The sequence below is a fragment of the Gobio gobio genome (genome assembly GCF_949357685.1).
Source record: "Gobio gobio genome assembly, chromosome: 20".
NCBI classification, from domain to species: Eukaryota; Metazoa; Chordata; class Actinopteri; order Cypriniformes; family Gobionidae; genus Gobio; species Gobio gobio.
This window is the reverse complement of record NC_137113.1, coordinates 25,718,214-25,741,267: the sequence shown is the minus strand read 5'-3', so window position 1 is coordinate 25,741,267 and position 23,054 is coordinate 25,718,214. Positions and strand designations below refer to the sequence as shown.

At 38.6% G+C, this 23,054-nt stretch overlaps 2 protein-coding genes across 4 annotated transcripts in view; both read left to right on the top strand.

The window, feature by feature from the left end:
• Window positions 1-71: 71 nt before the first annotated feature.
• Window positions 72-12,937, top strand: rangap1b (Ran GTPase activating protein 1b). The gene is made up of 16 exons (XM_079801586.1): window positions 72-187; window positions 636-763; window positions 863-990; window positions 1,075-1,134; window positions 1,229-1,408; window positions 1,581-1,715; window positions 5,832-5,990; window positions 6,087-6,200; window positions 6,320-6,419; window positions 8,230-8,314; window positions 9,656-9,803; window positions 9,910-10,011; window positions 10,099-10,201; window positions 10,468-10,556; window positions 10,650-10,774; window positions 12,180-12,937. The coding sequence occupies exons 2-16, from the start codon at window positions 652-654 to the stop codon at window positions 12,256-12,258; spliced, it is 1,719 nt and encodes a 572-aa protein (XP_079657712.1). The 5' UTR covers window positions 72-187; window positions 636-651; the 3' UTR covers window positions 12,259-12,937.
• Window positions 12,925-23,054, top strand: part of chadlb (chondroadherin-like b) — an 11,338-nt gene continuing 1,208 nt past the window's right edge. The window contains exons 1-8 of one of the 3 annotated variants that reach the window (XM_079801585.1): window positions 13,035-13,524; window positions 13,650-13,673; window positions 14,360-14,522; window positions 14,609-14,803; window positions 14,888-15,189; window positions 19,214-19,715; window positions 21,063-21,749; window positions 21,823-21,989. In XM_079801585.1, coding sequence (XP_079657711.1) covers window positions 14,364-14,522; window positions 14,609-14,803; window positions 14,888-15,189; window positions 19,214-19,715; window positions 21,063-21,749; window positions 21,823-21,989 — 2,012 coding nt within the window. In that variant the 5' untranslated portion in view covers window positions 13,035-13,524; window positions 13,650-13,673; window positions 14,360-14,363. Of the gene's footprint in view, window positions 13,674-14,359; window positions 14,523-14,608; window positions 14,804-14,887; window positions 15,190-19,213; window positions 19,716-21,062; window positions 21,750-21,822; window positions 21,990-23,054 lie in introns of all 3 variants that reach the window. The other 2 variants (XM_079801583.1, XM_079801584.1) reach the window with 2 other exon arrangements.

Sequence of the window (23,054 nt, the reverse complement as noted above, 5' to 3'; positions counted from 1 at the left end):
GTGCAAGCAGTAATGTCATAAACAGTCCAAAAAATCATAACAAACTGTTAGAGCTTTTATTATGAAAGAACGTGACACCGGCATTTTCAAAGAACTGCCGCCTCCATGTGCCTCCTGTTGTGATGTTTTTTCTCTAGTCAGGCTAGTTATCTGCTCTCCTTCATCAATAACTGAGTCCAGGTGTAAGGTAAATATTCTTAGTTATAAATATTCAATGTGATTACATTTTATAACTAATGTTGCTGAGCTTGAATGGCTAGTTTTAGGTAATGGGTGCTAATTGCTAATTCTCCGAGCTAGCCTGAGCGGTGTGTATCAGCCGTTGTACCAATGATGCAATGACATTAGCTAGTTAACTGTGTGGGACAACGTAAACTCATCATGATCTTTTTGTGTTTATCGAGATGCAAGGTGCAACAGCCCATTTAAAAATTTACATTTTCTGTATATATATGTATAGTGACAGGCTAGCATATTGAGCTAATGTTACAGTCTTACAGAGTTAAAAAGTGGATGTAATTATATAATATGTATGAGTAAATTAATATGCTTGCGAGATAAAACAGTTGTTTGAAGTTTAGTGTCTGTTGGTACTATGATTGTGATACTAGTTCATGTTTTAAAAACTTTACTAGTACATACGGGAACACAATGGCCACTGGAGATATTGCTCAGATTACAGAGGCTCTGGCCAAGACTCATGTTGGAGGAGTAGAATTAAGTTATAAGGGACGAGGGCTCAAGTTGGACAATGCTGAGTCGGGTAAGTAAACCTCTCTGTTACCAAATGTTTACATTTGCCATGTCTCAGTGCATCATTAAAATCTCTCATAATTTTCCCTCCTTTTCTGTGATGTTGCAGTGAAAGAGATGGTGCAGGAGATTGAACAGTGTCAGGGTCTGCAGTCTCTCAGATTAGAGGGAAACACATTGGGGGTTGAAGCAGCACAGGCCATTTCCAAGGCTCTTGAAGCTAAAAGTGAATTGGAGGTACTTTTCACTTTATATATTTTTGATGCTAATGTGCTATTTGCTGTATATAATTTGTTTTTTTCCCCCTCCTTTTTTGTAAAGCAATGTCATTGGAGTGACATGTTCACGGGTCGCCTTCGCTCTGAAATTCCAGCTGCTCTGGTAAGAAAATATCCAGCTCAAAAAGTTCAGTTATATGTATTTGCTGTGAGTAAAAAGATGTTTTATTTTCAACATTTGATTTCAAATTCTTTAGAAATCATTGGGCAATGCTTTGATGACATCAGGGGCCAGACTGACTCAGCTGGACTTGAGCGACAATGCCTTCGGCCCTGATGGTGTAAAGGGAATTGAAAGTCTTCTGAAGAGCCCTGTGTGCTACACCTTACGTGAGCTCAGGCTTAATAATTGTGGCATGGGCATTGGAGGGGGTATGGTAAGTTTAGGTTGAGATCAACTCTGATGCAACTCTTTAAAGACAAACCTGTCATCTTTTGTTTATGTTAGTGAGATGTTTTTAATGTCATCTTTTTTAAGCTCGTGAAACAGAGGGACTATGATTTTATTATTGATGTTTGTGTGATTTTATTTTATTTATTTTTTTAAAGGTCCTTGCTTCTGCATTGACAGAATGCTATAAGCAATCTAGTGCAGCTGGCTCCCCCCTGAAGTTAAAAGTCTTCATAGCTGGACGTAATCGCCTGGAGAATAATGGTGCCACTGCACTTGCCAAAGCATTTAAGGTATTGAGACAATGTTTAATTTTTATATATATATATATAATTTATGCACATATACATGCATAGATGCATCCATCGATTTTCGATACCACTGGGGAAAAAAACACTGCATATACTGTGAAATGGATATTTTTATATATATATTTTTGTTGTCCATCTATTGATAGTCTAGGCAATCAAACATTTGTTCTGAAGAGATCACTTTATGTGATAAAGCTTTTGAAGCTTTTTGTTTCATATATAAACATTGATCAACTACCATTACAATTATCTCAATGTATTTTTTACAATGGGGTCATTTTGTTGCAATAGCTTACAAACAGTAAGCTTGATTTTAAATGTTAAATTGAATTTAAAAAGACAAGTAAACAGTAATAATATAAGAACAAATAAATAAATTACTAACAATAGCACAAATAAATATAATAGAAAGATACAAATTAAACAGACTGCTTTATTTTTTCATGTAAGTCTAACTGTAGGATTCAGGTAAGAAACTGAATAAAAAACAAAGTAATCACATTTTTTAAACTTTGGATAATCTTCATTGTAAAAAATTAAATACAGATTCATTCATTATAGTTACACAAGTTAATCGGTCAAGGGCTGTTAGTGATCGTTTGTCTTTTTGTAGTTTGAATAACATAAACAACATAGAGAGTGGCACGGCTGCTGTCCCTTTAAGACCTGACGCACGCATGGATCCAAAATATTGTTCCTGTTACACATACTTCCTGAACTATTAACGACTGTATTTACGTTAATACTCACCAAGATGGGCATTGTGACATTATTTATTTTTTTAGTGTATTTGACCATTAATAAGCTGGAAAAAGGAACACATTTTTGCACATGTATGTCAGAGGCGGCTTTATTATGGTATAAGTGTGTGCTTCAGATGTGAGCGCGAAATCAGCGGGAATTAGTAGAATTATGTGCAATCCGGTGTGAAATTTAGACCCGTCACACCAACACTAACACGCTGTCATGAGGAAAAATCCAACAGAAGGCACAGGCGCGTTCGCCGTGTTCAGAGGGTTAACCCGTTTAGCAGGAGCATCTGTAACCTTAAAGGATTAGTTCACCCAAAAATGGAATAATTACTCACCCTCATGTTCAATCACCCTCAGATTGAATTTAAGGTTTTTGTTCACATATAAACATTCATCAAACACACATGATCAGTTGTGGTAAACCGATGGAAGCTCAAGCATGTTCGTCTGACGTGCAAGAACCAATGATGTTAATTTTCATGTGTAACGCAACACGTTTGAGCTTTCACAAGAAACAATGAGGCTCATTCTCATGTTACACAGCATGTTTGTGCTTCCACTAGAGGTTTGTTCTTGTGTGCCAAGCAGGTTCAGTTGAGCTTCTGTTTATGTTCCCTGATCAATGATTATATGTGAAATATATGATGAACAAATTTAACTATTTGATTAATTGATTCGTTTTACAATCTCTTTATGAACTTTTTGAGGCGCCAAAGTGTCAGTTGTGTAGTTGTCAATGGGGGGGACAGAAAGCGCTCCGATCAAAAAGATCTTCATTTGTGTTCCGAAAATGAACAAAAACTGTATCCATAGTTAGGATTGTGTATACAAAGCATGGCAAGAATTCATCAGCAAAGAATGATAGGGACCGTCGAAAACTAAGAAGGATTTCCAAGCAATACAGAACTACTGCAGCAAACGAGACCACACAACTCAATATCCACCTTATGACCCTGTTTCCATAAAAACCGTCCGCAGAGAACTTCACTAGGCCAACATCCATGGAAGAGCTGCAATTGTTAAACCTTTTATCACAGACCTCAATGCTAAAATAAAAAAGTTGGTGTCATGATCATAAAACCTGGACAGCAGAAGACTGGAAATGACTGCCGAATCATCATTAACATTATTCCCAACAGAAGGCCGAGTTTATGTATAGAGAACCCTCAAGGAAGTGTACAACTCGGGCTGGTGGTTCTGTGATGACTTGGGCAGCCATATCTTGGTATTCGGCTGGCCCCATCATTAATCTACATGGTCAAGTTACTGCCAGCGAGTATTTGGTGATCAGGTGCATCCTATGGTCCAATTGTTGTTTCCAAACAATAATGCATTTTTCAAGATGATCGTGCACCCATACACGCACTGCCAGAACAGTTTAGTCTTGGTTTAAGGAGCACCAGAATGAACTCCGTCTGCCCTGGCCAGCTCAGTCACCTGACTTAAAGAGTTTGTTCACTCAAAAATTAAAATAATGTAATTTATTACTCACCCTCATGCCATTCCACACCCGTAAGACCTTCGTTAATCTTCGGAACACAAATAAAGATATGTGGTTCAATATTAATATTATAAAGCTACGAGAATATTTTTGGTGCGCCAAAAAAAACGAAATAACGACTTGTATAGTGATGGGTGATTTCAAAACACTGCTTCATGAAGCTTCGGAGCATTATGAATCAGCGTAACGAATCAGCGATTCACGTGATTTCAGCAGTTTGACACGCGATCTGAATCATGATTCGATACACTGATTCATAACGCTCTGAAGCTTCATGAAGCAGTGTTTTGAAATCGGCCATCACTATATAAGTCGTTATTTTTGTTTTTTTGGTGCACCAAAAATATTCTCGTCGCTTTATAATATTAATATTGAACCACTGTACTCACATGAACTGATTTAAATATGTTTTCAGTAAATTAATGGTAAATTAAAATAATCTTGAGAGTTTCATTGCTGGCTATGCAGGCCTCACTGAGCCATCTGATTTCAACAAAAATATGTTAATTTGTGTTCCGAAGATTAACAAATGTTTTACGGGTGTGGAACGGCATGAGGGTGAGTAATAAATAACATTATTTAGATTTTTGGGTGAACTAACCCTTTAAATATCATATGGGCAGTTTTGGAGAGATGAGTGAGAAGCAAAATACCTCCTCCAACCTCTCTGAAGCAAATGGAAGAAGTTCTGCTAGACGAAACATACAACATTCGATTGGAAACTATTCAAAGGTTGTATTATTCAGAAAACTGGTTGAAAGCTGTTTTAAAGGCAAATGGTGGTCCAACCTTATTAATAAAGAGAGATTACCTATTTTCCCAGTGTTCACAATCCTTGTATATGTGTATAAATCTTAAACTGTAAAAAAAATATGGACATAGTGTCCGTGACGTCACCCAAAGGATTCTGAAGAGCAGTTATGAAGCGTAAAGTAGGGTCGAGCTGGCCGTTTCCATCTTGGCAGCACGTGCGTCACTCCCAGATAACAGAAAATGGGCGAAAAGGCGGGAAGTGGGTGGAGCTGAGGTGACGTGATGACTAACAGACAGCAGACAAACGGCTATCCACCTGTCACTCAAAGTGGCCACGCCCTTAATTATGCCAAACTTTAAGGCTTTATATAATCATGTAAACGAATGAGTTCTAAAAGAAATTCACCCCCCTCACAGTTGTCATGAAGGGCAAAATTAGATATATAGACCAAAACCACAATTTGTACCAGGCTGTAAACATGTTTTTTTTCTGCTGTAAAGTTGGGCATTTTAACATGGGGCTCAGAGATTCTGCTCCCTTCTAGCGGCCAGTTGATGAATTCCAGTTTAAGGCACTTCCTTATTGGCTTCAAGAGAAACTGGGGGAGGTTGCTGCTTGGTATAAAAAAATAAATAAATATATATATATATATATATATATATATATATATATATATATATATATATATATATATATATATATATATATATATATATGGTTTGTGGTCAGTAATATTTTTATTTTAAAGAAATTAGTTTTATTCTGCAAGGATGCATTAAATGGATCAGAACTGACAGTAAAAACTTACATTGTTACAAAAGCTTTTTATAGATGCTATTCTTTCTATTCATCAACAAATCTTTTTCACCAAAATATTAAGAAGCACAACTGTTTTTAGCATTGATAAGAAATGTTTCTTGAGCACCAAATCAACATATTACAATCATTTCTGAAGGATCATGTTTCACTGAAGACTGGAGTAATGGCTGGTGAAAGTTCAGCTAAAAATATTACCCAGTGTAATAAAATAAAAGTATTTTATGTTCCTCTTTTGTTTGACACTTGTTCTACATTTGTTCTGTTTTTCACAGTTATTAGGCAGTCTTGAGGAGGTCCATATGCCACAGAATGGAATCAACCATCTTGGTATCACAGCTTTAGCCGCTGCCATGAAGCACAACCCAAACCTCCAGGTCCTCAACCTCAATGACAACACTTTTACAAAGAGAGGATCGATTGCCATGGCGGAGGTGTGTTGTTCAATCTGACTGCATCATGTCACAAAATGTTTATATGGATAGAACAGGTGTTCATTATTTGCTGTGTGTGATTTCTTCCAATTTCAGACCATTAGTCACCTCCAGTGTCTTAAGGTCATCAATTTTGGGGACTGCCTGGTACGCTCAGAAGGTGCAATTGCTATAGCAGGGGCCCTTAGAGGGGGACTGCCATTCCTCAGGGTTAGTTAATACTTAATACCAACATTAAATCTGACTAAAACACACACAAACACTTCCTTTCAGTGACTCAACGTCTTAGTGTTTTTTATAATAGACATTCTAAAAAATCTCTTGTGTAGGAGCTGAATTTGTCATTTGGAGAGATTTGCGAAGCTGCATCTTTGGTAGTTGCAAAGGCTGTTCAGGGCAAAGCTGATCTGGAGAAACTGGATCTCAATGGTAAAGTATTTTTTTTGCTGTCACCGTATTTTATTATTACATAAATAGGCTTCACTCAAAACCAGTATTATAATTTTATAATTATATAATTTTATAATTATATAATATGTATTTTTAAATGTATATTATTTTATATTGTATATCCAGGGTTCCCATGGGTCCTTTAAAGTTTTTGAATCAGAATTTTTTTTTTTTCAAGGCCCTGAAAAGTGTTTGAAAATAAACATAGATTGATACAGGTCCTTGAAAGTGCTTGAATTTATTTTGTGCAAGACATTTTCTGGAATAAAATCCATATTATTCCCTCCGGTCCACTAATGTGTTATTTTGCCAACACTTTGTGGCCTGCATACTAGCTTGCTTGATTTACGTTAGTTCCATGCATTTACGCTTTACTTTAAGTGTTTCTCACGTGAGGTACTTTGTGTTGTACGTTGCCATGACATTCACGCGTGCACGAAACTACTACGATGGTACCTCAACATTTTCAGTGCTTACACCGAGTCCAAATATGTTCAATGACTGTATATTGTGTTCAATAAACATAAAACATTTGTTATAAACATAGTTATAATCCATGAGGCAAGAAAAACTTAAAAGGATAATCATATATCTTAACTTCTGGTTACATGAGCCCAAGCTCTTTTCAATAAAATCCATTCAAAAGTTCATCAGATCATTTTTGAATACAGTATAGGATGTACCGAATATTCTTCAGTTTTATGCAAAACAGAAATGCGACAAATAGAATATCAGATCTGTCATAGCCAAAAATAAATGCCAAAAAAAGCTTTTTTGCATAGTTGTGTTTGACACATGAAAACTGTAACAGTGTATCTTACAAAGTAACACAATGTAACCTTTCTCTCACTTGAAATGTCCCCACATTAAGTCCTTGAATTTGAAGTTAACCAAGGTGTGGGAACCCTGTGTATCATATTTACATAATTTATAATCAAATCATTAAATAATTAAAATAATGTACTTTTGAGACATCAACAAAAATTGAGCAGGTGTTTTTTGCAGTCCACTATTACTGCCCCATATTAACAAATCTTTTTTTCAAAGCCTGCAATGCCTACTGGCACGTTAAAAAAAACGAACTATACTGAAACGTGCTGCAAAAATAATCTAGACTTTTTTTTTAATACTTTAATTTAAATGCTTTCCATTGAAATACTTTTTAAGACATGCTGCAGCCCTTTCGTTGGGAACCACTGCTTTAGATACAGGTGCCAATATATTAACTTTCTGGACTAGGAAGGTTTTTTGCTGAAAGTATGTTTTCATAGTATGATATGACCCCTTTAATTAATATGAAACCGAGAAAAAACACTAACAGTAGGACATTTAGGGCACTTTCACACTGGCCATGTTTGCTGTTGATGTATGCATGTACATGTTATTTCATGAACAAGTCTGCACCATAGTTTGTGTTGTTTTCACATTCAATCAAATCACACCACAGATGTGCTCTCGCTACAAACACTGATACTTGCATTTGATGGCTGCTGTTTTCAGTTTTTTCTTTGCATGTTGTATCCGTCCCTATTCAAATCATCCATAAATAAACTCAGACCACCTCCTACAGGTAGTCTCTGGTTCGGTACCGTGGTCCGCATGACTGCTTTCAGATAACCTATTTTTTTTTATGCAAACATGCTCTGTTTTGAGCTTAACTGCCAGTGTGAAAGCCCCCTTAATAACAGATCTTGCATAGTTGAAATAGTTTCTCTTTTCTGTTAAATTAATTTTGGTGTCAAAATCAGTTATTCTGTGGTAATTTGATCTTGTCTGGGTGCTTGTTTAGGAAACTGCTTTGGAGAGGACGGCTGTGAGGCTCTCAGGGAAGCAATGGAGAGCATGAACATGGAAGAGCTGCTGGGCTCGCTCAGGTATTTATCTGGGTCTTTGTTAAAAATGTAGCTTGTTTTATAGGGGTGGGAGAAAAGGTTGATGCATCGTGAATCGTTATCCAACGATTCAGAATCGATTCTGTGTTCAATTCAAACGGCCACTTCACCACTGTGCGCGCGCGATCACCGGCCAAACAGAAAAACCCGTTGATAGGCGAACGTTTGTATGCTGGTAAATTGGCATCGTTTAAGATAAAATGGACAAACTATGACCTGCTCAGGGGCGTCGCACCCGTGGGGACACTTTTCCCGGTGAGAGGGTTCAACACCCGCATGTTTATGCAGTTTTTCCGCGGTTTTGCACAAACGCTTTACAGCAGTCGCTCCTCCGTTTCTCTGGCCGCTCTGTGTCTGCACTCGCTGCGGCTGCCTCCCCATTTCAAAAATGTATTTTGCCTATTAAATGCAAAGTTTTTAATTTCAAAAGCATTTCTAAATTAAGTTCATATTTCCAACAAACGAAATTCTGAGCCAAAATAACGAAGTGGTGCTCAAGTAGGCTATACGGCGCTTTCCATGCCATTAATGCTTAATAACACTCCTATGTCTCCGATGCGGTGGCCGGGACATAAACCTACCAACATCCGTTGCATAATTTTTGGAATGACTTATCGAATATTGCTGAACTACTGCACAATGTTTCAAACGGATGGAAAATTCTGAACAAAGACTTTTTGTGATTCGTTAAATGTCTCTAACATGACTGTTGCAGCTCGGCAGGTTTTCTCATGTGAGATGTTATGCGGACAATCTGAATTTGGCTTCTCAGCTAGCGCTAAAGTTTTTTTTTTTCTGCATTAGCCTATGTTTTAAAGATTTCTTTGTGGCTCTAACCAAAGTAAACTTTTTTGTTTTGTTTTAAAGACATTTTTTGTTAAAATTTTCTAAAGAAACTGAAAAATTGTCACACTTAGTTGTAAATTGAGAATTGTTTATTCTTATGATTGTTCTTTGCAATTGTATGGCCTACTATGTTTCATTAGAGCTTGTTAATCTTGAATATAACTTTGTTATTAAAATAAAAGTATTGAAAGAAATCTTCATAATCATTTTAATATGGCAATACTGTCAAACAGATATTCTAACTAAAAACAAAACGCATATTAGCTCCAATTTTGGTTAAAAAGGAAAGTTCATGTATTTGCACAGCAGGATAATTAGTTACCAAAAATGTATGTTAAGAATCGGATCGAATCGTTTAGTGCCTTAAGATTCCCACCCCTATTGTTTTATATGTGCAACTAAATTGAAGGCAAATCCGTTTTCCTATATTTGAAATATTTTCACACTGAGAGTAATGAAAGATGTGATTCAATGCAGTGATGATGAAGGAGAGCCTGATGATGAGGAGGATGATGAGGAGGAGGATGATGATGATGATGAGGAGGAGGAGGAGGAGGAAGAAGGTGAAGCAGAGGAAAATGGATTCAATGGTGTCAATGGAACAAAAGATATCATTGAAGAAAAGGTGATCCTAGCAAACATCTGCAAGCCTGAATGAACCACTCAACCTGATGTCTGCCAATAGCTGCTTTTCTATTTTACATTGGCAAACCACTTATTTTTCTCCACAGGAGGAGCCTCACTGCAATTCTGAACTTGCATCCTTCCTCATCTCCCCATCGGCTGAGAAACTGATGTCCCTTGGAGCCAAAAGGATCCAGCTTGTTGAGCAGGTATGGTGTTGAATTGTAAGGTCCAGCTCTACATCAGGACAGTTTAACTTGTTCTCCAACCCCCTGAAATATTTTTTCTTTTTTTAGGTTGATGTTTCAGATGCTAGTAAGGTGTCGGAAGTTTTTCTCAAGATCTCCTCAGTATATGAAGATGAACCGGAAGTAAAGCAAGCTGTTTTCGAGAGCACTGGTATGAGCAGCGTACTTGCATTTAATTGGATAGTTTACCCAAAAATGAAAATTCTGTCATTTTACTCATCCTCATGTAATTCCAGTTCTTTTCTTTTGTGGTGCACAAAACAAGATATTTTGAAGAATGTTGGTAACCAAACAGTTTTGGTGTCCATTGACATAAATTGTAGAGAACAGGTTTGGAACAACATGAGGTTGAGCACTTGTTACTGAAAATGTTGAATGCCATTGTTATTCAAATCAGCCGTTCATCTTGTTGCCCAGATGCCCTGTTGAGGAAAGTCTTTTCCAACTCCCACTCTCAATCTTATAGTCTTATCTCTTCGCTGATAGTGAACCTGGGACTTCTAAAGGTACCACACACTCTGACGTGATGTTCAATTCAGTATTACTTGCATTTCTCCCTATTTTGTCAGTGTTGTTAATTACTGCTGATTTTTTTACAGAGTGAAGATAAAAAGATAAAGAAGGTGTCTGTACTGCCTGGACACTTGCTCACTTTGGAGCACGCAGCTGCTCAGGAGTTTTTTCCAGTGGATCAGGCTCGCATTCTTGAAGCATTTCTGTCACGGTTAGTTTGTGTTCAAAATATTATGTATGTCTAGTTTTGTTGCATTTTTCTGACCACCCGGGGTCCGTTCTTTGTACGTCACTAACTGGGTTAGCTGGATTTGATTGTTGACGATTTGGCATGATCTTGGTCTGTTTGGTTCTTCGACGCTCATCCTGGACTTGCTGTCATAGCAACAGGTCTTAAACCTGCTCTGTAGCAGGCTTGTATCATGTAATTTTATGTATCAACGCTGCTTAAAAGATGCAATCTAATCCTGTAGATTGCATCTTTTTAGCGGCGTTGATACTTAAAATCTGTCCCGGCCACTGCTACTTGATTACTAGAGTTCTATATTGAACCAGGGCTAATAATAATTTTAAATAATGATAATATAAAAAAATATATATATTTTGTGTAGTATACTATAGACGCAGCCAATTGATTGAGAGATTTATTTGTGAATGAATAATTACTTAATCATTTTATTGGAGTCTTTCTAGGACTGGATGATTAATCGAAAAGTAATCGAAACCGAAATTCAGAACCCCTATTCTCATGTCAGTTATTTCGGTTTTTAATCCTGTTAATACTTTCCCCTTAAAAATATACCGCACGTGTAGTCACGTGACTCCGTCCAGTCATGGAAGCGTGGAGGCGAACTCAAATACAGAGTCAACACACGCAGACAGCTTCCTCACGACAGTTTGTCAATTGTATGTGTTTAAAGGCTTCCCAGTTTGAACATTTCAAATGATTTTACACCATTCAATAACATCAATATGGAAAACATGGCACTATTTTCTGTGACCCACGTCGTGTCTGACACTGCGCAAGCCCTGAAGCCAGATCACTTTCACCTGCGTCTTCAGTAAACTGTCAATTGCATGTGTTTCAAGGCTTGCCAGTTTGGACATTAAAGCGATTTTAGAATATCGGATGTGTATCATTATATTGAGCTACTGCGCTGATGCATTGTGACACAGGAACACTCATGCAGGACAGTAGCTCGCTCATCACCTGAAGGTTGGGTGCACAGAGAGGAGCGCAGAAACTCATCCTCAACGCTGTCCTGTGATTTATCACTAAAGTAGCTTAGAAACTCGTTTTTTTGCCAGGTGTCTTTTTTAATTGTATGATGTCGCCAGCCAATCGCTGCATTGCTGATCGTGGTTTCGAGTATCGATACATATGCCCTCTTCAGGGAGCACAAGAACGCGCAGTAATCTTAGACAACTTAATCCAAATATTTTAATAAAATCTGCAAATTCGTTTGAAGAACCAAATTAGCCAGTGATCAATTATCACGATTAGAAGATCTGGGATCTGTCAAATCATCTCCGATGTATTCAGCAAGGTACAAAGAACAGACCCCTGTACTATAATTATATTGATGCATTTTAAGCTTTTGAAATTTGTTTTTCAGAAATGGCAAAGTCTTGGAATCCTGCTCCAGTGCCAGAGATGCTCTCAAGACCACATTGGTGAAAAGGACCACTGCTTAAATCTTAAACCCCCACCCCCAATACAGAGCCACTGAAATTAATACGGGTCAAAAAAAAGAAGCTGGAATAGGATACATGACATTTGAAATTTCTAGATTAATGATCTAGTTTATCTTTGGTTAGTCCATTCTGGATACATTTTGGCATGCAGACCTCAGACGACTGCAAAGAATGATGACTAGTGCCTCGTGACTAACCCAAACTGAATTTCCTTACAGAAGAACTGTATACAGTTGGAGTAGCTTTGAATAAGAGTGTTGTACTTTTGTCTCTTTTTAGAAATACTGTCTATTTTTTTATACATAAAGGGAAAAAGGCACTGGATTATAATTAGGGCTTAATTAACGTATACCTTAAATGATTTTTATGTTATAGCTGTGACATTTCGGAACAATTGTCATTTAGGAATACACATTGACATGGAGCCGAGAGCATGATCCCTCTCTCATGCCTTTGATTAGATGTGCCATATTGTGAAATATTGGTGGTGGGATTTGTTTAAAACCAAATTCAAGTATAAACGCCTAATAGGCTTTGGTTAGAAGTGAAGAAAGCAGTGAAAGTGAAGTAACAAAAAATTGTTGGACATTTAGTATATTTAATACTACAACTGTTATGCACTGACTATTATACATTCCAATTTGTTGATATTAAACTTGTTTTTTCTTGGGAGAAAAGTCATGTTGTCTGTGTTTCAGTGTAATGTTCACCATTTTCAAATTTATGATGCAGTTACAGATGTCTTATGATTATAAAGTCCTGTTGGACACCGCTCCATTGCCCTTTTACGCAACGCCTGAGTAACACAAATGCCCCGAGTTCACTGAGCCTTGAAGACTTCGGCAAACCTGTCTGGCGATTTTCTCAGTATTTTGGTTCTGGAAGGAATATAGGTGTTGAACCCCTTGCAGGGAACCTTCTCCCCTCCAGCAGTTTATTTATGAGAGACTGAGAACAGAGCCCGTCTTTGTGCGCAGCGGTCTGAAGTCTCTTGAGACTCAACGAGCATATTTCGCGTTTGGAAAATCAGTTTCTCGACTGCTTCGCTCGTGCTGATCATTTTCTCTGTAAAGAAACTAAAAGGGTTTTTAATGATTTTCTCCGCATTTATTCAAAACGTTATTTTATTAATAGGCTATTTTTTATGACGGAGCGATTCCTGAGGCTTATCAGAACTTGTCATTTGATGGATATTATTGAATGAGGACCGCGAGAAAAATTCATTAAAGTGTCGAATATTTGAAGACTTTTTATTGCTTTTTACGAGTAAGTTGTATGTTTTATTCTTGAAAAAATTTATTATTGTGCATTTTAAAATAGAAATGACTTCAATTTGCTGAGACTAACGGCAGACACATTTCTCTTCAAATTGTCAAATGAATGCCTGATAGCGAGGCAGATATTCACACAGCGGGGTAAGTTGTCACACGGAAAACCTGTCTTTTAACGGTTTATTAAAAGCTTTTCAACTAAGTGTATATAAACACTACAATTATAAAACAGAACCATTCATGAAGAACCAAAAATGTGATGCATAATGTCAGATTGTTTTGGACGACAATTCTGATCTATAAATGATCAGATTTCTAATCAAATAAATAGAGTTTTAAGCAAATACACAGTTCATCATTTTGGTTCTCTATAGCTGACTCTTGTTTTACTGTATCCCAGTGTGTCTTTATTGTGTTACTTGTTTTTTTGTTTTAAATCTCAAAGGAATAATTTAAGAAGGTTTTAAAATCTGTTTCTGCTAGAAAACACTTGTGTGCATACTTTGACTCAAAATCATAGACCGAGCTATTATGGCAGAATGTACTTTCAGATTTGACATTGGAGTTTGCTACTGGAGTGCTTGTTTTTGCATTCAGTTGTGAGGCGGTGAAGGATCTGCATTCAACCATAAATCATGTTAATGCCTTCAATCCAGCCAATTTAAACACACCAGCAGAGCACACACCAAATCCTTAAATCATGCAGCATTGGCAAACTAATCCGAATCTAAATCCAAACAAAAAATGTAATTAATCTGTCGGTTTTTCTTACAAAGTAATCTGAAAACTGGTTCTTTTAGGTGTCGCAAATCTCTGCTTGTTTTACACAGAAAGATGTATAGCCTTCCCTTGCTGGTTCTAATGTTGTTTGCCTTGAAGATCCAAACCGTGCAGTCAGGCAAATGCCCAAAGTTCTGTATCTGTGACAACATCCAGCTCACGGTTACTTGTGTCAACAAGAATCTCACTGAGGTTCCACCTACCATTGATGAGGTAATCTGGGCAATCTCTGGTGCCTTATTTTTGCTGTATTTCTTTTAAAATGATTTGCATTGTTTTATGCTCTGTATATCTCCAAGATAACCGTGAAACTGGACCTGAGAGGAAATGACCTGCAGGAGCTTCCTACAGGGGCGTTCACACACACCCCTTACCTCACCCACCTGTCCCTGCAGAACAGCAACATCCAAAGAGTTCGGGAAGGAGCCTTCCGCAGACTCGGCCGGCTGGTCTTACTCAACCTGGCCAACAACAAGATTGAGATCCTGTACCAGGTAAGACCTGATGGATTGGTCTTTGTAGCTGTAACCTGTACAATCTTTGCATTCATCTCATCATTTTCTCCCCTTACAATCTAGGAGTCATTTGATGGGCTTTCCTCACTGAAGCAGCTGATTATTGACCGAAATAGAGTGGAGGAGATCCAGCCTGGGGCCTTTTCACAGCTTGGCTTTCTCAACCTCCTCTCCCTTACACACAACCAATTGGTGTACATGCCTAACATGGCGTTCCAGGGTTTGCAGAACATCAAATGGCTACGTCTCAGTCACAATTCCCTCAATTATCTGGCAACAGAGGCGTTTGCTGGCCTCTTCACTCTTACTCGTTTGAGCCTGGATAACAATGAACTTCAGTTCTTTCCCACTGAGACAATGACACGGTGAGCTTCAAGAAACATTCTGGGTTTAATAGATATTGCATTAGGTGTCATAAACTAACAATGAAGTGCAATCATCTGGGCCCGTATTCATAAAGATTCTAAGAGTCCTCTCAGAAAACTCCTAATTTAGCTTAAAAACTTTTACGTAGGAGTCTTAGCTTAAGAGCTATTCGGGACCGATCTGAGAGCAACTCTGAGCAAGGAAAATACAAAAACTTTTATCTTAGTGAAGAGGCGGGGCTGACCCCGTTGCTACGTATGACACAGTCTTTTGAAGACTGTGATTGGTTGGTTGTCCAAAAAGGGGAAAAAAGGAGTGCTTTTAAGTATAGGGTCTATTCTAAGCCTTCACTTTGAATTTACAAGCGCAAATTGTCCTATTTTACCTTTCTCTCTCACACACACACACACACACACACACACACACACATACACACACACATTATATATATGTACACTGAAAAATTAAATTAAGCATAATTAATTTGTGCTCGTTTAAATAATTTAAATTTAGTTTTTTGATTTTAATTTAAAAAAATGTATTGGTTTTATGGGAATTGCATGTGTTTTTGTTTAAATTGAGATCAAATAAATTGATTGTGACCCCTCACAATCATTTTTTTTAGTAAATTCAACAAATCATTTTTTTCAGTGTATATAAATCCTTTTATTATTTACCATGCTGTTAATTTCCTATAAGGTATTTGATTGGCTTAGAATTATAAACAACATTGTCCCACTCTTTCCGATTACACTGATTGCTGGCATGTCTATTTAATTGGTGGTTTGAAAGTTGGATTTAATGCAACAAACATGATCCCTGCACGATCTAATCTATAGCGTCTTATTAAGTCACTGTTATCCATTGTCTGCAACACATTTCTTCTCCCTCTTCGTCTTTCTGCCATTTTCTCCGCTGCTAAAGAAACTCTTAAGCCTCTTAAAAGTCCTCGTCCGTGCTCCTAACAAATTTGACCTTAAGACCTCTTTTAAGGGTTAAGATGCTTTCTGAATTACATTTTTCTTTACTAGGATTTTTTAGTTAATTTTAAGAGTAAACGCCCACATTTCTAAGAATTTTCTTAGAATTTTGTCACTAGGAGCTACTCTTTGCATTAAGATTCTTTATGAATACGGGCCCTGGTCTTTAGAAGGTCTTAAAATGAGGTAAATACAACCTCAGATGAACAACAACTCATGACATATTACACGGTGTCATTATTTATTTAACACAAATAAAGCCAAAACGGAGAAGTCATGTGTGACAAACTAAGTACATCCTATGATTTAATTGCTTGTTGAACCAGCTTTAGCAGCAATAACTGGAAGTAATAATTTTTCATATGACTTTATCAGTCTCTCATATCGCTGTGGAGGAATTTTGGCCTGCTCTTCTTTACAATGTTGCATCAGTTCATTAAGGTTTATGGGCATCTGTTTATGCACAGCTCTCTTAAGGTCCCGCCACAGCATTTCAATCGGGTTGAAGTCTGGACTTTGATTGGGCCAGTGCAACACCTTGATTCTTTTCTTTTTTAGCCATTCTGTTGTAAATTTGCCGGTGTGCTTGGGATTATTATCCTGCATTGTCCAATATCGGCCAAGCTTTAGCTGTCAGACAGATGGACATATTTTCACACATATTTGACTCTAGAATACCATGTTATACAGAGGAGTTCATGGTTGACTCAATGACTGCAAGGTGCCCAGGTCCTGTGGCTGCAAAACAAGGCAAAAATCATTACCCCTCCATTAGCATGATGGACAGTTGAGGTGTTTGTGCTGATATGCAGTGTTTGGTTTTTGCCAAACGTGGCGATGTGCATTATGGCCAAACAGCTCCACTTTGGTCTTTTCCGTCTAAGGGACATTGTTCCAGAAGTCTTGTGGTTTATTCAGATGCAACTTTGCAAACCTAAGCCTGCTGTCATGTTCTTTTTGGAGAGAAGAAGAAGCTTTCTCCTGGTACGGTGATGAACTTAAACATTTAACATGCTATTGCTAACTGAGGCCTGTAGAGTCTGCGGTGTAACTCTTGGGTTTTTTACCATTTCTCTGAGCATTGCACGGTCTGACCTTGGGGTGAATTTGCTGGGATGTCCACTCTTGGGAAGATTGGCAACTGTCTTGAATGTTTTCCACTTGTGAATAATCTTCCTCACTCTAGAATGATGATGGACTTCAGATTGTTTGGAAATGACTTTGTAACACTTCTCACATTGATGGGCAGCAACTCTCAAAGATCCCTGCTGATGTCCTTTGCATTGTGTTAATACACACCTGAATGCTCCTCATCACACTTGCTGATGACATTTGATTAGCAGTGCCTGGCTGCTACTTACCCTCTCAATTCCTATGCAAGCAGTAAGGGTGTACAGTTTGTCACACATGGCTTATCCATTTTGCCTAATTTTTGTTGAATAAACCATGACATTATGTAATATGTCATGTGTTGTTGTTCATCTGAGGTTGTATTTGCCTAATTTTAAAATCTGCAAAGGACCAGATGATTTTTTTTTAATGTCCTTCCGATAGGGAAAACCATAATTCAAACGGGTGTACTTTCTTTTTCACATGACTATGCATTTTAAACATTTCAAGTTGATTGCATACAGTAAATTGGCTGTAGGAGTGAGTGTGTGTCTGAGTTTGCTCGGCACTGGTTAGTGCATGAGTTAGTGCTCTGAGGCCTTTGGTGTTGTGGACAATGGGGGATCCTGGAGTCAATTTTGAGAACCACTGACCTAGATTAATAAATATAAAAACTTTGACTGTTTATTGTTATTTCATTATTCTTAATGCAATAACTAATGTTAACAACAAATTGTACCATTATATTGTAAAGTCTTAACCACTTAAATTGTGCAGGTGTGTAGTCTGGATGTCTATTGGTTTTTTCATATTTAAATGTAATATTTTATTATTTATATTTCTTTTGCCAAAAAATTGTGCACAATACGTTCTTGAATGCGCATTAAGAAAAAATAAATGGGATAAATTTTATTCCCGATTCAGATGACATGTGACTTATGACATGGTTGCTGGTGCCAGATGGCTGGTCTGAGTATTTCAGAAACTGTTGATCTACTGGGATTTTCATGCCGAGCCATCTCTAGAGTTTACAGAGAATGTTCAAAGAACAGAAAAAGAGAAAATATCCAGTGAGTAAAAATGCCTTGTTGATGCCAGAGGTCAGAGGAGAATGGCCAGACTGGTTCGCGCTGATGGAAAGGCAACAGTAACTCAAATAACCACTTGTTACAACTTAGATCTGCAGAAGAGCATCACATCAAAACAGATGGGCTACAACAGCAGAAGACCGGCTGGCTAAACAAAATTGGACAATAGAAGATTGGAAAAACGTCTCGATTCCTGCTGCTACATTCAGATGGTAGGGTCAGAATGTGGTGTAAACAACATGACAGCATGGATCCATCCTGCCTTGTATCAGCGGTTCAGGCTGCTGCTGGTGGTGTAATGGTGTGGGGGATGTTTTCTTGGCACACTTTAGGCCTCTTGGTACCATTGACCATTGTTTAAATGCTACAGCCTACCTGAGTATTGTTGCTGACCATGTCCATATCTTTATGTCCCATCCTGTGTACCCATCCTCTGATGGCTACTTCCAGCAGGATAATGCGCCAGGTCACAGAGCTCAAAACATATGAAACTGGTTTCTTGAACATGACAATGAGTTCACTATACTGGCCTTCACAGTCACCAGATCTCAATCCACTAGAGCACCTTTGGGAAGTGGTGGAACGGGAGATTCACATCATGGATGTGCAGCCGATAAATCTGCAGCAACTGTGTGATGCTATCATGTCATTAAGGACCAAAATCTCTGAGGAATGTTTCCAGCACTATCTATGCCAGCACTTGAATCTATGCCATGAAGTAGCGGGTTGGACCTCCTTTTGCCTTCAGAACTGCCTTAATTCTTCGCACATACACACACAAACACGCATACATCTATATATTTCTTGCTCTCATTTTACTCATATTTTTCTTTCCTTCTCTCCAGACTTCCAGAAGTAACTCGCTTAGAGCTAAGCTACAACCCCATGACCTACCTTGGAGAGGAGTCTGTATCTATGCCCAAGCTCACTCACCTCCTCCTGGATCACAACTCCCTGCAGGATTTTTCACATGCAGCTATCCTGCTCTCTCCCCGTCTCGCTCATCTGGACCTAAGCCATAACCAGCTGCGCGTCCTGCAGCCAATGGCCCCTGGCTCTCCCAAACTGACTCGCATCAATCTGGCAGGCAACCCCATCTACTGCAGCTGCTACATGCGGCCTCTGCGCGAATGGGCAATACGGGAGCGCGTTCGCCTGGGTGGTACATGTGGAGGTCCTTCACATCTGACCGATGAGAATTTGGAAGCTGTAAAGCCTGTTGATTTGCGCTGTCAGAGCCAGGAGGCCATGTTGAAGGCTGAGCTGGAGGAGCAGAGCAGACTGCCAACACTGCCCACAACCCCACCCCCAGATAAAGTCAAATGCCCAGCCAACTGTGAATGTGAGGTGAGTGGAAACTTACTGGAGTTATGCAAAATATTACAGAATGACTAAAAGGTCCTTAGGTCAGTGACATAACACTCTTTTCTTCCCAATTAATTTATTCAAAATACTTAAATGCAATTCACTCATACAATGACTTTACTGGACCTATTTTATGATGAGCATGTTTTTAAATTCTGAATTAAAATTCTGAATATTTTTTGGGGGCATAAGATCAAAAAGGTCTGGCTGATACAATCTCATTAAAAGAATAAAATACTTGAAAGAAACATTTTATAGGAAGGAAGGAAGGAAGCAAGCAAGCATCTATATAACACTTTTACTATGTACTGTTGTACACCTTAAGTGTTTTGCAATCATATCGGGGTCTCTCCTCACCCACCCACCAGTAGTTTTGCATAATATATTATTATTATTAGATAAGGCAAGTTTAGTTCAGTTTATAAGATTTATGAAACCAACATGAATGCAATGTGTAAATAGGCCTATTTATTAAATTAGCACTTAAAATTTTTTTTTTTAAATAGATCTTTTAATGGGTTCATCAGATGCATATTTTCCAGAAGTTTTTTCTCCAGTGATTTTTTTTTTTAGGGTCTTCGTGTAAAGTCTGTAACATACGTTTACCTCCTTTTAAACCCTTTTATACCTCCTCAAAAACAGCTCTGTTCACAGCGATCCATTTAGGTGCTTGTCTCTTTATATGATAATGAGCTGCTGCTCACCCCACCCCTCTCTTCCGTCAGGCATGTAGACCATAGACTGTAAAAAAAATGTGACTTGTGAAATCCTGCCTTGGTGGACAGTGTACAACTTGCTGAGGGCAGAAATATGCTAATATGGGACAGTCCGTCAGCGGTCTTGGGCGGAACATGAGCAATATGGCATATTCAGAAGATGAAAACGGTTTGAATGGATTTTTATCTTTGTCGGGTGGTTGTGTCCACACACTGCAAAGACACATATAAAAGTGAATTTTGCATCCGATGACCCCTTTAAATAATACAATTTAATTTAAAAATATCTATCTTGAACATTATTCAGGGTTATTATATATATATATTATATTATAAAAATGTATATATATATGTATGTATGTATGTAATAAATTAAACATGAACTGAGATAAAAGTTAGTTGGCAAGACAACATTTCTCTAAGTACTAAAATAACCAAAACTAAATAAACTACAAGTTAAAACTAATTACAAGCATAAACTTAAAAAAGAGACAAACTGACTAAAACTAAAATACAAAAAAAATCTATTTCAAAATATTAACAACAACTATAATAGTATATAAATGATACTAAAAATAACACTGACACCGACATTGCCCCACATATTTTGCAGGCTGAGAACCACCACTCGTCATGTGAAAACAAAGGCCACACCAAGATCCCTCGTGGTTTTTCACCAGACACAAGCTTGCTGGACTTGCGGGGCAACCATTTCCACTACGTCCCTGCGAACAGTTTCCCAGGCGTTGCAGAAGTGGTTTCCCTTCATTTGCAGCGCTGCAAGATCCACGAGGTAGAAGATGGGGCTTTCAATGGTATGAAGAGTCTGGTCTATCTCTACCTCTCAGAAAATGAGCTCACTTCATTGAGTCCCGATGCGTTTAAGGGGTTGCCCCGTCTCACTTACCTGCACCTGGAAAAGAATCGTTTCACCCAGTTCCCAAAAGGAGCATTCAAGCTGTTGCCTGGTCTGCTGGCTCTGCACATGGAGGACAATGCTATCGCAAAACTGGAAGCAGGACTTCTGACAGGAGCTGAGAAATTGAGGGGCCTCTATCTCACTTCTAACGCCATCACAGCGGTTGCTCCTAGGACCTTTGATCCTGCACCTGACTTGGATACTCTTCATCTAGGAAGCAACAAACTGAAAGAGGTTCCAAGTGAGGCCTTTTCTAAAGCCAGCAGCCTAGCAGAGCTTAATCTCTCCCGTAACCCTATTCGCTGGATTGGAGCAGGGGGCTTTCAGTCAATCGCTGCCACACTTAAACATCTTTACCTTAATCATATGGGTTTAGAAAAGGTAAGGACAAAGCCATTTCTAATGCTAAAACAAGAATGCCAAACTCAGTTCAAATCTCTCTATCCTTTTAAAGGTATCTAAAGATTCTCTAGCAGGACTGGGGTCTGGTCTGCAGAGTCTGTTTCTTGAAGGGAACCAGCTTGAGGACCTGCCGGACTTGAGTCCACTCACAGGACTCGAGGTCATAAACTTGGCTGAGAATCCACTGTTCTGTGATTGTCCACTGCTGCCTCTTCGCAAGTGAGTTTCGCTTTGTAAATATACACTTACTGTTCAAAATTAAGGGGTCACTAAATCTTTTTTGTCCATCTTTGTTTTTAGTCCAACTTTAATGATCAAAGATGCATTTTAGTGGTCAAAAGTGACATTTAAATACATTTACATATGTTTGGTTCTATAGGGTTGAGGTCAGGACTCTGTGCAGACCAGTCAAATTCCTCCACACCAAACTTGCTCACCCATGTCTTTATGGACCTTGCTTTGTGCACTGGTGTGAAGTCATGTTGGAACAGAAAGGGGCCATCCCCAAACTGTTCCCACAAAGTTGGGAGCATGAAATTGTCCAAAATGTCTTAGTTGGCTGAAGCATTATGAGTTCCTTTCACTGGAACTGAGGGACCAAGCCCAACCCCTGAAAAACAACCCCACACCATAATCCCCCCTCCACCAAACTTTACACGTGGCACAATGCAGTCAGGCAAATACCGTTCTCCTGGCAACCGCCAAACCCAGACTCCATCGGATTGCCAGACAGAGAAGCGTGATTGGTCACTCCAGAGAACACGTCTCCATCGCTCTTGAGTCCAGTGGCGGTGTGCTTTACACCACAGCATCCGACGCTTTGCATTGCACTTGGTAAGGCTTGGATGCAGCTGCTCGGCCATGGAAACCCATTCCATGAAGCTCTCTACGCACTGTTCTTGAGCTCATTTGAAGGGCACACAAAGTTTGGAGGTCTGTAGCTATTGACTCTGCAGAAAGTTGGCGACTTCTGCGTCTCAGCATGCAGTCCTCAGTGAGGAAATTTCACGAATGGACTATCTCGGTACCTCACTTGAATTCACTGAGCTCCTGAGAGCGACTCATTCTTTCACAAATGTTTGTAGAAGCGTCTTCATGCCTAGCTGCTTGATTTTATACACCTGTGGCCATGGAAGTGATTGGAACACCTGAATTCAATGATTTGGAGGGGTGTCCCAATACTTTTGGTAATATAGTGTATGTGCTGCAAGCTTTTCTCTCAAAAACATAAAGACAGTGGTGAGAAAACAGCGGTTAAAAAAGATATCAGATCGTATGTGGAGG

What these genes read in the sequence shown, in the direction of transcription:
- rangap1b (XM_079801586.1), top strand. Translation starts at nt 652, where the DNA reads ATGGCCACTGGAGATATTGCTCAGATTACAGAGGCTCTGGCCAAGACT. An exon ending in GAGCTGCTGGGCTCGCTCAG is followed by an intron (nt 8,315 to 9,655) that starts GTATTTATCTGG and finishes GATTCAATGCAG; the next exon opens with TGATGATGAAGGAGAGCCTG. An exon ending in GGATCCAGCTTGTTGAGCAG is followed by an intron (nt 10,012 to 10,098) that starts GTATGGTGTTGA and finishes TTCTTTTTTTAG; the next exon opens with GTTGATGTTTCAGATGCTAG.